General features: G+C 52.6%; 1 protein-coding gene across 1 annotated transcript in view; it reads right to left on the minus strand.

Moving 5' to 3' along the window:
• Window positions 1-15794, minus strand: part of COG3 (component of oligomeric golgi complex 3) — a 1080852-nt gene that overhangs the window by 963335 nt on the left and 101723 nt on the right. Inside the window, exon 2 of the mRNA XM_069640775.1 lies at window positions 15429-15575. Within this exon, the coding sequence (XP_069496876.1) occupies window positions 15429-15575 (147 nt within the window). The remainder of the gene's footprint in view (window positions 1-15428; window positions 15576-15794) is intronic.

The raw sequence follows: 15794 nt of genomic DNA on the forward strand, positions 1-15794 counted from the left end.
AGACATGCATGGCGTTTGATGAGGGTACCTTCCGCCACAATTCCGCATTGATTGCTGCGTCAACATTATTTTTAAGAATGCAGCTTGCTACTTCCCTTGAGCAATTGGTTGCAAGAACTGTGTTTATTGGAGTTCTGGGACAGAGTCTATTTGCTGTGAGATATTGTCCCACTTGTGGCAATTATAACTGGACAGTAGTGTAGTGCTGTTGGCTATCCTCACTTGGTAGGTGGGTGAGGAAGCCACTTTCCTTCCTAAAGTGTACTTTTTTTTGCTTTCCTTGTCAGGAGGGGCTTAGGGGGGGGTGAGGCTAAACGTGTGCCCGCTCTCTTCCTTGTGATGGTCACTACTAGAGAGTCAGGCTTTAGCTGCCCCCTAACGTACAATGGGTCTGATGGGGCTGGCCTAAACATTTTCTCAATGGGTGGATTGAATTCCCTTGCACGACTGGAAGTAAGCAGAGATGGCCGAATGCGGCTTTGGACAGATTGGTGCAGTGGGATGAACTGTGCTGCAGATCTCTTATCCACAAGGATGTCCTCTATGAAGTCTTTATCGGTTTGAGCCCCCTGGGTATCCATTTGAAAGTGCTCTGCAGCTTTTAGAAGAAGATTGTATATGGCAACCTTGGAGTGTCGTCATAGTATAGGTCATCAGATACGGTTTGAAAGGTAGATGTACTAAGTTGAGTTGGGTCTAGACTGGTTTTTTGGCGCTGGGTTGCTTACTAGCTGCTTCACCTTGAGGGCGCTCCTGGAGGTTGTGTGTTGATCCAGAAAATCCACAAAACTAGACATTCTTTTCATAACCCTACCAAACTGTTCTGTGGTCCATTGGGGGGATGGTAACACTATGGGAGCAGGTGTAGGCAAATGCTCTGGAGCAGGGGGCAGTTTATGGTGCATTGACTTAGTAGCAGAGATAGTAGTCCCTATCCTTTGAACCTTGTGATTTTGAGGGTAGAAGGGGCGTCGAAGATTTAGAGTTCTTTGACATATGAGCCTTGAGGGGGTTGTCTAAGATGTGTTTTTTAATGAGTTTGCTCATTTTATAATTTTTGGCGGGAGCAGTCGACGCGTCTTTCGACGCATGTATGCCGGAACCCAAGGGCTTTCCAGATTTGCTCGCAGTGTCGGAAATGGACATTGGCGTCTGTTTCTGTTTCGGGGGCCTGTCGGATGGTGATCGCGAACCCGATGGCCCAGAGGACAGGGATTTTTCTGACCTTCACTTTGACACCGCATGTGGCTTATTGGTCGACAACTTGGTTGACTTTTGGCCATGGGGGGTGTGTTTAGTGTGGCGTGCAGTGGAAGCGCCTGAGCCGCCGGGTGTCGTCTCCGTAGCAGGACCACCGGCCTGCCTGTTGGATCCATGGGCTCACACGCAGGAATCCATTGGGTCCAGTTTGCCCTCAGCGTCACTTAGGACGCTGCCATCGCTGGAGGCTCCCTGCATGCCGTGGTGTGCCCAGCGTTTTGTTTTTCTGTTTTTGGCCAAAACACTTTGCAGGACTTGCACTGTATCTCGGAGTGGTCCCTAGGAAGGCAGCGCTTACACACTCTGTGTGAATCCTTTTAGGGAAACTCCCTGTTACAGGAAGGACAGAATTTTAAAAAGGTGTATTTTCCATAGTGTGGAAGGATGGCAGCCTGGCAAAATAAAAAGGAAGTATAGGGGAATATGCATTCTCTAAATGAGATGGATTATGACCTCCCCTCACTCTCCCACTGTACAGGGCCAAGGCCCGTTGGGGCATAGGTAGGTTGCAGACAAAGTTTGTTGAGACGGGGGAGGGGGGAATCGCTGTAATGGCATCAGCCAGAAGGAACTCTGCGATATTCGCCCAACTATGATTGCAGAATAAAACAATATGAGAGACCTTGGCAAGTGAAGGATCATGGATACAGTGGACGGCACACTAGGGATAGTATTACTGGCATGCCCTGTCGACGTCCCTTTTCGACTTTCGAAAACAAATAAGGTAATACTCTGTGGCCTATGCATAGCATGTGATCTAAGCAGATCCACAAGCCGCAGAAATAAATCATATATATATATTTTTTTTTTCAAAAGAGGTCAGGGCGCCCCTCTGCAAGAAGGAACACAGCATGATAACCTTTTCTGTGGGAATGTACCCACTCAGAGTCCGCAGCCACATGTTTTAGCTCACTGTACCTTTCACAAAGGAGGAATACCCATTGGCATATCAGTCTTTGTCCCGCCCACTTGAGCAGTCCAGCACCCAAATGCTAGGCATTCCTCCTTTGAACAAGAGTACCAACAGCAACCCCAGACACGTGTTCGGCCAAGTCGGACCCCCCCCCCCAGTGAGGTGGAGCTGTGCCTCTCTGAGTACAGTGAGCAAGGGGGTACCTTCCCAAAGAACAGGTCATTAAGCCATGTTCATTCTTGTTGAGGGGCACCTATGGCTATTTTTTGATTGTTTAAGGGACTTAGGTTTAGTCACCCTATGTTTCCTAGGGTTATCCAGATGTGGACCCCTCTGCCCACTGTGCTCAGAAAGGCACAGCTCCACCTCACTGATGAGGCACTACAAGGATGAAACACGTGTCTGGGGTTGCTGTTGGTACTCTTGTCAGAAGATAATTGCCATAGCATTTTGGTGCTCGACTGCGCATATGGGCGTGGGTACCTTCCCAAAGAATAGGTAATTTAGCCGTGTTTGTTCTCGCAGAGGGGCACCTATGACTATTTTTTTTATATTATATATATTATTTACAGCACAGTCCCTCTCACTATTTTTGCCACTTTCAATGTTCTACTTACGTCCGTGGCTCACCTCGAGTCCCTCGGCATTGACTCTCCTTCAAACAACCAGTTCACCTTATGTCCACGGAGGAACCTGCGGGGACCAGACAGGAATTTTGCCAAAGGGGGACCTACCAACCGTATCTTCTAATATGTGTTTTAGCACAGGAAGCTCCACTGGCTTCTGGTTAATGGCGTGAGCAGTCGAGCGTCCGGAGGTCTGGATCTTGGCCTAGGTCGATTGGACCAGAACCATCCGCACCACTACCAAAAGGTGCTCTACCACCTTGAAGCATCTCTTGTGCTAGATGAGATTACCAATAAAGATCTCAGACCAAATAACGGGACACACTCAAAGAATATGGCAAAGTACTACTTTATTCTCAATTTAATAAAGCAGGGCAAACTGGCAGACATCAGACTGACGCTCGCTCACACACACACAAACCTGATTACACAGAGGTCTTATACCCCAATATACGTCATCCTACATGGCAAACTGTAAAACATATTGACGGGAGGGATTGGTTAGGGGAACATATCCACTTACAGAACACATAGGGGTTAGTACACCATTGGCTGCACCTTATCTGAAGGGCACGCATCCAACGACCTCTAAATACGTATAATCCCGATTATAGAGGACAACATGACAGCGGACTGGTCTATGCAACATCGTATAACAGATTTCCCCTAGACCCACTGGTTGGTTGGCAGTCTCACCCAACCTTGGGGCTCGTTAGCAGCACATAGATAAAACTAAACCAAGGTACTTGAGTCACGTCAGATTACTCCCCACTTTCCCAATTAATCTATCATCTCTCATCAGTCCGGCCATGAGACAAGGTTTCCCCACCTGTAGTTGACCTTGTAACCTGCTCTCTGTTCTGGGACATTCAAGGAAGTGTAAGCACATCACTATCTTCATCCACAGCTTAATAACTAGCCCTTGATTTCGAAATCTGAATCACGTGTGAAGAGACCACACATTTGGCCATTGCGAACTCTTATTTACTACTATTTGATTTAATTATACCAGGTGTCATTGCGCCGCTTGGCCTCTAGAGACTTGCTCACTCTATCTTGTATAGACTTTATGCACTTTTAATTGTCCAATACTTGGCTCTTCCAGATGTTTTATTCTCCTTTAATCTAATAGAAATATGTCTTGCGTCCATGGCTTAACCATTCTGCCTCCCTGTGTGTAGGCGGGAGGGTTTGCATGTGAATCCATGCCAGACCCATGCTGGAGAACAACAGTTACAGGTAAGTAACTTGTTCCTTCTCCAGCATGGGGTCTGGCATGGATTCACATGCTCATGAATAAAAGAATACTTAGCAGTATACACATGCACAACCACGGGAGGTGGCAACAGGCTCAACATTAAGCATTTCATCAACTCAACATTAAGCATCTCTTACCTCCTCACCAGGCTCACCTTAAGCGAACAGGTTGCGCAGCACTGCTTGGCCAACCCTGGACTCCTCCCTGGAGTCCCGATCGATGCAGTAGAATCTTGTGAAGGTGTGCGTCGACCTCCACGTAGCAGCCCTGCAGATGTCCAGCAGGGGCACACCAGACAGGAACGCCGTGGTAGCAGCGATCGCTCTGGTCGAATGGGCTCTCGGACGGCCGGGCAGCGGTCGGTTTGCCAACCGGTGACAATGCATGATGCAGCCGGAGAGCCATCTGGAAAAGGAAGTCTTCGACAGAGCCTTCCCTTGATTCACAGACCCAAAGTTCACAAACAGTTGTGACGTCTTCCGAAAACTCTTCGTGCGGTCCACGTAGAACTTCAGCGCTCTAACTACATCCAGCGAGTGCAAAGTCCACTCGGCCAGCGTCGAAGGCGACGGGAAGAAAACTGGTAGCACCAAGGGCTCATTGAGGTGGAAGTCCGACGGCACCTTAGGCATGAAGGAGGGGTGCGTCCTCAGCACCACCCTCGTGTCATGAAAAGTCAAGTATGCAGGTTTGCAAGATAGGGCCTGAATCTCTCCCACTCATCGTGCAGAGGTGATGGCCACGAGGAACGCTGTCTTCCATGACAGGAACTTCAAAGGCGCCGAATGCATAGGCTCGAATGGGGCTCCCATGAGCCTGGTCAGCACCACATTAAGCTCCCACACCGGGGCAGGGGCCTTCACCGGCGGGAATGATCGGAATAGTCCCTTCATAAATTCCTTTACCAGGCGATGAGACCACAAGGACGCCCGTCCCGTAGTCCTGGTATATCGGGAGATGGCAGCCAGATGTATTTTTGTGGAGGCGTGAGCCAGTCCAGCTTTGGCCAGCGACAGTAGGTACGGCAGCACTTGAGGGGCCATAATCCACAGAGGGTTAATCTTCTGTGCACGGCACCAGACAGAGAACCTCTTCCACTTATGACCGTAATACTTGAGAGTCGAGGACGCTCTGGCCTTTGCAAGAACCTCTCTGCAATCAGCCGGGATATCGTACCCTCCAAACTCTAGTGCTGCAGGAGCCAGGCCTGCAAGTTCAGCGACTGTGGGGCGTGATGGAGAATGGCGCCTCCTTCTCTGGAGAGAAGATCCACGTCCGCCGGCAGCTTGACTGGTGGGGACGCTGACAAGTCCAGAAGGTCCGGGAACCAGATCTGCCTCGGCCACGCCGGTGCGACTAGGATCATCCTGCACCTGGACTTCTTGAGCTGGTTGATGAGGCGCAGCAGCAACGGCAACGGAGGGAACGCGTAGAGAAACAGGCCATCCCAAGGGAACGAGAAAGCATCGCCCATGCTCCTCGGCTGTGGGAACCTGCTGGCGAACCTCTGGCACTTGGAGTTCGTCGCCTTCACAAACAGGTCGATCTGGGGTTTGCCCCATCGTTGGAAGAGTCGATCCACTTGGTCCTGGCGCAGTTCCCACTCGTGGCACGAGCGCAGCTCCCTGCTGAGTGAGTCCGCAATGGTGTTTTTTATTCCTGCCAGGTGGAAGGGAACCAGAAACATCCCCTGGGCGACGGCCCAGTGCCACAGATCCTGGGCCTCCTTGGATAGGGCTGGGGATCTGGTGCCTCCTTGCTTCCGTATATAAAACATCGTGGTGGTGTTGTCGGTGAAGATCCTCACCACTTTGCCCTTGAGGGACGGAAGGAACAACTTGAGAGCCCAGAACACTGCTCGCAGCTCCAGAATGTTGATGTGGAGAGACCTCTCCTCTGGAAGCCAAAGGCCTCTTGCGTGGAGGTCTCCGGTGTGGGCCCCCCAACCCTCCAGAGAGGCGTCCGTCGTCACCGTCTCCTGAAACGCCGGGATTTGAAATTCCGTGCCTGTCGTGAGGTGAGCACGAATGCCCCACCATAAGATCGCCCGACGGAACTCCTCGTCGAGAGGGATCCTGTCCTCGAAACAGCCCCTCGCCTGAAGCCAGCGGGCGTCGAGGAACTCCTGTAGCGGACGCATCCGAAGTCTGCAAAGGGGTACAAAATAGATGCATGAGGACATCATCCCGAGGAGGGACTTGATGGACCTCACCCTGGCCACGTCCGTGGCTAGCAGGCGCCGCACCTTGCCCAGGATGGTCTTGGTCCTCTCCTCTGAGGGGGAGGCCAATTGCCCCACTGTATCGAGCTTCGCTCCCAGAAACAGTGCTATCTGCGAAGGAACCAGGTGGGATTTGGGGTAGGTGATGGCGAACCCCAGCTCTGTGAGCAACCGGACGGTCCTCGCCGTGTGTTCAACGGCGAGTGTCCTTGCCCGGATTAGCCAGTCGTCCAGGTAGGGGTAAACGTGGATCCCCTTCAGACGCAGCCGCACCGCCACTGGTGCCAGGCACTTGGTGAAAACCCTGGGTGCCGACTTTAATCCAAACGGTAGGGCCCTGAACTGGTAGTGTCGTCCCTGAACCACGAACCTGAGGAACTTCCTGTGCCTTTTTAGAATAGGGATGTGGAAGTAAGCATCCTCCAGGTCCAAAGACAATAGGAAGTCGCCTTCCTCCAGCTGTCCCAGCACGTGCTGGAGGGTGACCATCCTGAATTTCTGCGCCTTGATGTACTTGTTTAAGCGACGCAGATCCAGGATGGGGCGCCAACCGCCTGTCTTCTTCTTGACGAGGAAGTACCTCGAGCACACTCCGGAGCCCCGGAGCCCTCTGGGGGACGAGCTCGATGGCACCTTTCTTGAGCATCGCCTTTACCTCCAACAGTAGTTGAGGGACGCGATTCTCCTTCCTGGCCACGGGAGGAATGCGAGGGCACTTCCTTTGGAATTGCAGCGAGTGCCCGTTGGCCAGGGTGTCCAACACCCAGCGGTCGGTGGAGGGGACTCCCACACGCTGACGAACTTCGTCAGCCGGCCTCCCACCTGGGTGCTTCGGTGGGGGCCCGACAACCCGACCGGGTCAGTCTTGCTTGGAGGCAGCCTTGCCGCCTTGGCCTCCTTGCCGACGGCGGCGGGAACCCCCTTGCTTGCCGCGACCTCTGTAGGCCTCCTGGGAAGAGAAGTGGGCCGCCTAGCGGTAAGTGGAAGAGCCACCGCTGGATCCTTTGGAGGCACCCTGTCTGCCTCCGGAGCTTCCAAAGGGCTGTCACTGTTGAAGCACCCCCAGGGCCCGGGCCGTCTCCGAGTCGGTCTTGATGGCCTCTAGGGACTCGTCCACCGCTTTACCAAAAAGGTTGTTGCCGTCGAACGGCATGTCCAACACCCTGGTCTGGACGTCCTGGCGAAAGTCTGTCGCATTGAGCCATCCTCGTCATCGGAGGCAAACTCCGTTGCCCAGTTGGCGAAATCCGGTATCGGCAATGTCCGTTGCCACCGTTATGGCGTGATCCGACGCCGCCTCACCTTCCTGCAGAATTTCTAGGGCTTCCGCCCTTTTCTCATCAGGCAGGAAGTCTAGCAGGGGAGCTATCTTGAACCAGAGCTCCCTGTCGTAGCGGGCCACGATCGCTAAGGCATTGGCCGCCTTAATCGTCGTCGCTGCCGACGAGATGACTCGTCATCCCATAGAGTCCAACTTCTTGCCCTCGCTGTCCGGCGGGGAAGTGGAAGTTGAAGACGGCGCACCCGCTGCCTTCTTCTTAGCCGCTGCCGAGACGACAGAGTCCGGCGTGGGCTGGGTCCTGAGGCACAAGGGGGCGGCATCGGGGACTCAGTACTTCTTCTCGTACCTGTCCCTCCTGGCTGGTGTCGTGGAAGGGTTCTTGAGGACAGCAAGCCCCTCGTCCCAGATGTCGTCGAGTAAAGGCACCGGAAGGACTGTCTTCCTCTTGGCCTCTCGTCGTTTGGTACAGAAACCCCTCCTTTTTCTGTTCTTCAGGGCAGAGCTGGAAGAGCTCGGATGCCCTGGTTATCATGGCATGGAAAGAGCCAATTTCATCGGCTGGAGACGCCCACGGGGGGGGTGAAGACGGGATGTCCGTTGTGTCATCGCCGCCGTCATCGTCCGTCCCCGTATCCGTCGCCCTATCCTCTCTAGGGTGCGGCGAGGGGGATGAGGGGTCCACCGGTCTCGCAGGCACGAAGGGCGGAGCGGGGTGGACTTTCCTCCGCTTGTTCGGAGGGCTTCCCGACGGGCCTGGTTCTGGATCCTCCGTCGGGGTGCATGGTAATCTCGTCCTTATCTTGGTGCATGAGGATTGCCAACAAAATGGCCGCCGAGCTATCCTGAGGCTCGGGCAATGGCTGCGACGGACGGGATGGCCGCTCCACTGGGCCCTGCTCGTCGTCGTCGCTATATTCAATCACATCAGCAGGGACCACCCCCAGGGATCGAACCTTCTCGAACCTCTCGTTGAGGCCTATGAACCTCTCGTTGAGGCCTATGAACCTTTCATTGAGGCCCTTCTCGGTTTCCACCAGTTCCTCCTCAGAGGCTGCTTCTGAGTCTGTAATGGCCACCGCCCCCCCCTCTTTTTCAGCCGGGGGCTTCACGGGGGTCTTAGAGATGGGCTGGAAAGAGGAATCCCTCCACGGTGGCAGGGATACTGTGGGCCCGGAGGGTGTTTCCACAGGCGTAGTCTCAGCCGGCGTCGCCAGGGTCGCAGCGACCACTTCGGTAGAGGCCTTTGCCGGGTGGATCAAAGCCCTCACCACCTTAGGTGCGTCCTGGGCCTTTGCCTTGGGGGGAGGGTCAGCGCCTCGCTCCCCCTTCGAGATCGACCGGGTCCGCTCCAGCGGCCTACCCGGGTTCTCCGACTTCCTCTTCCCCGAACCAGAGCGCTGGCTCGTGGTCGAAAGTGCTGGGGAAGTTGCGCCCTGCTTGGCAACCGAAGGGCCCGACCTTTCGGCGCTCCCGGTGCCCGCGGACTCGCAGTGCTTGGCCTTCTGTTGGGCCCCCGTCGCTGGGACGCCCTCACAGGACTTAGAAGCCCGCTCAGACTTCTTCTTCGCCTTCTCACCTGCTGTGCCCTTTTCCAGCCAGGCGGCGAGGCGGGAACGACGGTCTTGTTTGGTCAGTTCCGAAAGGTTCTTGCAGAACGCACAGTCTTTCTCCATATGAGTCTTGTCCTCATGAAGGCAATAGAGACATCGCGAATGCTCGTCCTCCTTGAAAACGTTCTGTAATCTTCCCCTTCATACCTGGCAATTGGTGTGCCTCCGCCTTCCTTTATTGTTTGTTTGGGTTTCCTCATACGACCATTACGTGGTATATTACTGGCCTGTGTGAGTTGCTGGCAGTTGTCCTTCAGCTCTCCTGTGTCTTGTTTCTTATTGCCCTGCTGAGCGATGGGGCCTCCAGTTCATTCCTCTGGATCGGGTCCCCTTCGTCTGTGTCTCTCACAGAGTGCTGAGTCTTTCCTTTTCTCCCTCTACCATGTTGTCCGGGTTTGTGTTATCCAGGCTCCCCAGGCCCCACAGGGTGTTGTGGCCTGGTTGGTCTCTCCCCCCTCAGCCTCCCAGTCCCTGTGAATCACTACTGCAATTGTTGTTGGCAGATTCATGGGTTCAGTCAGGCAGACCTGGACTTCCCGCCACTGCACGTTTTCCCTGTAGTGGCCGCTGGTGTCAGGTGTCACTTCACGGGTGCAAGACCTCCTTTGTGGGTGAGGGAACCTTCTTGTCTCCCCTGGTTATTCTACAGCTCCGCACCCGGCTTGCCCGGGTCCCTGTATGCTCTTCTCAGATTGAGGGCTGCATGCAGATGCCGATCCATGCTTTGGGACAGGGGCCGGGTGGCAGAAGTTCTGACCGGCTTAAAGGTTGCCGCGGATGGGCGGGCAAGCTTTACCTGCTCCGTCGACCGGCTCTGTCCTCTGCTTCGGTTTCCGCTACTCGCTGGTGCTCTGTTATTATCAGTGTCTGCACCAGGGCATGTTACTGCTATTCGACAGCCCAAGAGCCTGCTTTGTCAGCCTCTGCAAGGAGAGACGAACAGTACGTTCTCACACGCTAGCGGCCATCTTGGAATTCCAGGAAGGGAGATTTAAGGGTATAAGTAACCAGAAGCTATTCACACCCAAAATATAAAATGAACAACAATACAGCCTGTATTGTTGCTCATTTTATGTTTTGGGTGTGAATAACTTCCATACAGCATTCTTTGCACTTCTGAAGTCTGACATTAGTGAGAGGAATGACTATACAATGTAAACTGTAGCTCATGCTTGCCCCGTCATCTATTGTATAAGGGGCAGTTTAGAAATGTAATGAATCAAACAGCTCATAAAGCTAGAGGAAGGTAAGTTCAAGCTGGAGACTAAGGATGAAGTATGTTGCTGCGGCAGACAAGGTAACTGACAACTTCAGATGGTCAAGGTGACCCTTTCCGGTCATTGATATGAACTGATTTCAATATTCGATAAATACTGCTTTCAGGGGCAGGAGTGCTCGTAATAGACATCCAGCCTGAGTCAAGTAGGCATACCAGCCCGTCCCGCCACAAAAGCAGTCCGATAGAGCGAGTAGAGCGCTCCCTTTGACATCTGTGCAGAACCTGCTGATGCAAGTTCGAATCCCGGCAGGGCCAAACTCAGCCTTTCATCCTTCCGAGGTCGATAAATGGGCACCACACATCGTGGGTAATAATAAGCAGCGCTCAGATACCGGAGGGTTCGTAGCGCTATATAAATGCTAAATTATTATATTGCTATTAGCATGTCAGGGTGCTGATACATTTCTTTGTTTGAAAATGGAATCAGGCTTTTTACGATCCACGTGCACCCGCTTCCCTTAAAAATAAACTACAAATAAATATATCCGGATATATATAACTTTCTCCAAGACCTGGAGGTGTGGATCATGTGGTGCGCAGGTGAGTGGGGGAGGGGGAGAGTGAGTGCAGTGGAGACTCAGCCCGGGGAGCCAGCATCAAGATGATAGCCGGCAAGGGTGTGGGGAGGGGAGATAGTTTTTAGGGCCAGCATGGAACATGGGTGGTGGTTACTTGCCGGCATAGAATGTGAGTGGTTACTTGCGGATTCCACCCACGTTGCTGGCCTCTTGTTTGGCCAGCACCTCTCCCCCCCCCACACCCCCTCCTCAGGCTTATATATGATACAAGCATAAACCAAGAGCCAAGAGAGATCTGGAGACAAAGCATAGTGAAAGGGTTTGCAGTAGATCTGCCGATGTACAGACTGGAAGGAACCACTGATCGCTACTTTGCATAAGGAACAAGTTACTTACCTGTAACTGTTGTTCTCCAGCATGGGTCTGGCATGGATTCACATGCTCATGAATATTCCCCATCGTCAGGCCGGGAATCCTCGGTAAAGAAAGAATCAGTATCAGTTTCGTTTCTGATCTGTCTTTCTCAGTAGTAACCAATCACTGGTCTCTGGGTCATACTGCCCCCAGCCAATGACTGCCCTCTCCCTAAGCCCCGCCTCTGGCAGCCATCCTCAGATTTGGAAGCACGCAAAGTGGCGGTATGACCAAGAGAAGAGCCGCAGAGGGATAGGAGGGAGGGTTCGCATGTGAATCCATGCCAGACTGGCCAGCGACAGTAGGTACAGCAGCATTTGAGGGGCCGTAATCCGTAGAGGGTCAATCTTCTATGCACGGTACCAGAGAGAGAACCTCTTCCACTTATGTCCGTAGCACTTGAGAGTTGAGGACGCCCTGGCCTTTGCAAGAACCTCTCTGCAGTCAGCCGGGATATCGTACCCTCCAAACTCTAGTGCTGCAGGAGCCAGGCCTGCAAGTTCAGCGACTCCGGGTCGTGGAGAAGTATGGCGCCTCCTTCTCTGAAGAGGAGATCCGCGTCCGTCGGCAGCTTGACGTTGAGCCCGCTTTCTTCTTGGCCGCCGCTGAGACGACCGAGTCGAGGGTCGGTTGTGCCCTAAGGCACAAAGGGGCCGCTTCGGGGACCCGGTAGACGGGTTCTTGAGAAGGGTGAGGCCCTCGTCCCAGAGGTCATCCAGCAGAGGCACGGCGAGGACTGTTTTCCTCTTGGCCTCGCGCCGTTGGTAAAGGAAACCTTCCTTCTTCTCTTCGGGGCAGAGCTGAAAAAGCATGGATGCCCTGGCGATCATTGCATGGAAAGATCCGATCTCGTCGGGCGGGGATCTCCGGGCTTTGGGCGATGGGAGCTCCGTCCCATCATCACTCCTGTCGTCGTCGGTACCCATCGTGGCCGTGTCCATTCCCGTGTCATTCCCAAGGACGTGGGCAAAGGTTGAGCAGGCCGCGAGGGCTGAAAAGGCGGGGCTGGATGGATCCGTCTTCTCTTGTTCGGGGGGCTTCCAGCCGGGCCTGGCTCTGGCTCCTCCGTCGAGCCTGGTTCCGGATCCTCCGTCGGTGGTAAGGGCAATCTCGTCCTTATCTCCGAACATAAGGATTGTATCGCCAACAAAATGGCCGCCGAGTTATCCTGCGGCTCCGGAAGCGACGGGTGACTAGGACCCTCGCCGGTGCCGCCGTCCCTCTCGTCGTCACCTTCGTCGGGATCCCTCCCGTGGGAACGGGCCTCTACAACGCCCTCATCGAGGCCCCCTAAGACTTCTACCAGCTCCTCCACGGATGCTGTGTCCGTGTCCACAATGGCCACCGGCCCCCCCCTCTTTTTCCGCCGGGGTCTTCACGGGGGTCTTTTTTTGATGGGTCTGAAAGAGGCTTCCCTCCGCGGAGGCAGGGAGACTCTGGGCCCCAAGGTCGCCTCCACTGATGTGGCCTCCACAGGCTGCGCCAGGGCCGCCGCGACTTCCTCGATAGAGGCCTTGGCCGGGTGAATCAAGGCCTTTACCACCTTGTGTGGGCCTGGGGCCTTCACCTCGGGGGAGGGTCACCCCCTCGCTCCCCCTTGGCCGGATCCTTCGAGCTCGACCGGGGCCTCTCCAGAAGCTTCGCCGGGTTCTAGACCTTCCTCTTCCCCGAGCCAGAGCGTTGGCTCGTGGTTGATGGCGCTGGAGAGGGTACGCCGTGTCTGGCAGCCGAGGAGCCCGACCGTTCGGCGCTCCCAGTGCCCGCAGACTCGCGGTGCTTTGCCTTCTGTTGGGACCCCTGTCGCTGGGGCGCCCTCACAGGACTTAGAAGACCGCTCGGATTGCTTCTTCTTCTTCTCACCTGATGGGCTCTTTCCTTCCAGCCAGTTGGAGAGACGAAGGTGTCGGTCCCTGATGGTCCGTTCCGACATGTTCCTGCAAAACGCACAATCCTTCTCCATGTGCGTTTTGTCCTCATGAAGGCAGTAGAGACATTTCGAGTGCTCCTCCTCCTTGAACACATTCTGCAACTGGCATCCAGGGCAAACCCTGAACAGCTTTCCGGGCGTCGAGCTTCCTTTGTCCTGGGCCATGTTCGGGTAGGCCGCAGAAACTTCTGGACTCCTCCAAGAAGCGCAACGCGACGAAATCCTCACCCTTGAGGGGCGTAGAAAAATCCGACATGGATCCCTGTTAATCAGATGTAGAGACACTGGAGCTTGAGGCTCTATTTGACTGAAAAATTAGAATTTCTCTTTGAAAAAGCGTGAAAACGCAGCAAAAGCTCGAGAGCTAAACACGAGGACTCCCAACACTTGAGCGTGCTGTAAAAATCTGAGGATGGCTGCCAGAGGTGGGGCTTAGGGAGAGGGCAGTCATTGGCTGGGGGCAGTATGACCCAGAGACCAGTGATTGGTTACTACTGAGAAAGACAGATCAGAAACTAAACTGATACTGATTTTTTCTTTAACGAGGATTCCCAGCCTGACGATGGGGAATATTCATGAGCATGTGAATCCATGCCAGACCCCATGCTGGAGAACATCTAGTTAGCTTTATGTATTCATTGTACAAGAGGAAAGAAACAAAGTGGCATGGATGGCATTTCAGCAAACAGAAAGCTGGGCGAACAAAGTGAAAAATTGTCGTTTTTGAAAATCTGTCCCTTTCTGGGAAGGTGGATAAAACGGCAGATTAACTACAGATAATGTCAAGGAGTTTGGGATCCGCTCTTGGATTGAGCACCAGCTGCACAGATGTTTAACCAACAGGTCCCAGAACAACATTTCAATCAAGAGAATGTGGCTGTATTATAACGTGCATTTTCCAAAGTGTTCTCTTATGCTTGTCAATATGATGCACCTGTCCCACACAAGTAAATAGATTGCATACTATGAGAAATAGATACACCAACCTAAACATTACTGAAACACATGGAGACAATAGCAGAAATAATGTAATGAATGCATAGCAGAAATACTGTAATTATGCATACTGTAACAATTTACATTATTATGAATGGACTGTGTTTAAAAACGCTATCACCAGCTAGTCTTTGCAAAACAAAATATAGTTAGCTTAACATGTAAAAGTAACATGCCAATTGCTGCTGGTTTACAATTATTTGACAAAGAAAACCTTTCCTGGTTAACACTCCCAATACAAGACCATGGGACTTTTAAGAGTGGGAGAGTTAATTATTGCTTCACTCTCCATTAGGCCTTAACATGCTGTGAACAGAGGAAGGAGGGTGGTAAGAGCCTTGAGAGGAAAAGAAGAATGTGGGATGAGCTGCGTTTTCTTTGAAAAGGGTAACTGAAATCACCAGCTATGCTACACAAGTGTCAAAGTAATTAACAAACCTAAAGAATTACAACAAATTGTGAAGCGATATGACTTGTTTTATGCCAGGGACACTTGTTTTCACATTTCAACCTTGGAAAAGTGAAATGATCTGGGTTTCTCCTTACTGTAGCATGGGCATGTCCACTAGTCTATTACGACCAGCAGAATCTACTTTGAGGCTGCTTTTTGAGGGTGGGAGAATTTGGCTACTTTAGTGTTCTTTGCGTTGGGGGATACCCCAGCAACCTCAATTTTGTGTGTTTTCCCATCTATTGTGTCCAGCTACCTGGCTCTTGATCAGGTAATATTACATGACCCCATTTCCTTTCCACACCTTCAGCCACTGGATCCATGTCCTGCCACCAGTCGAGCATGGTTAAAGATCTGATGCCTGCAATCTAATGCCTGAGCACAGAAGACCGTAAATGGAAGCACGAGGAGCTGCCAGGCTGTGCCCTGCCCCATTCGAGTGAATGCAGAGGCTGACAGGCCTGACCAAAGTGCCGTAAGGTAACTGTTCAGGGGGAAGGAGGGGGGGGGGTGTGAGTGTGTGTGTGAGTGTGAGTGAGTGTGTACAGTAGAAGTATAGATCCATGCAGCACAAAGAAATTAAGCAAAAACGGAAGCAGATAGTTGAACCACCACCAGTGAAAAGTACAAATCAAATAATAGATTGCCTTGCAGACGTATGTCAGCTACTTACTTGCTGTGCAGTTTCAATTCTTTCATCCTGCATGCCTAGTGTGGTGAACCCTCTCAGAAGGATATCCTCTGTAGATTCAGGCACTGCTGCAGATAGTGCGACTGTTAGCGACCTGGATGTCAGATTACACAAATCTTCAATAGGTAGCTGAAACAATACAAAAATTGGAAAGGTGACCAGCTTTGAATGTCTCCATTTACTTTTAACAGCTGTAACCATCTGCTCACAACACCACATAAGGCATCACTCTCTGTATAGATCTGCGGGTTGTTGAGCCTGCTGCAAGGATCTATGTAAAATCTGGGAAGCAAGACTATAGCATGAAGACCATGGTATGTATCCAGCCCATGTTACTCAGTAATAGTC

This window comes from Ambystoma mexicanum, chromosome 7q (genome assembly GCF_040938575.1).
Source record: "Ambystoma mexicanum isolate Mex_15411 chromosome 7q, UKY_AmexF1_1, whole genome shotgun sequence".
In the NCBI taxonomy this organism is placed as follows: domain Eukaryota; kingdom Metazoa; phylum Chordata; class Amphibia; order Caudata; family Ambystomatidae; genus Ambystoma; species Ambystoma mexicanum.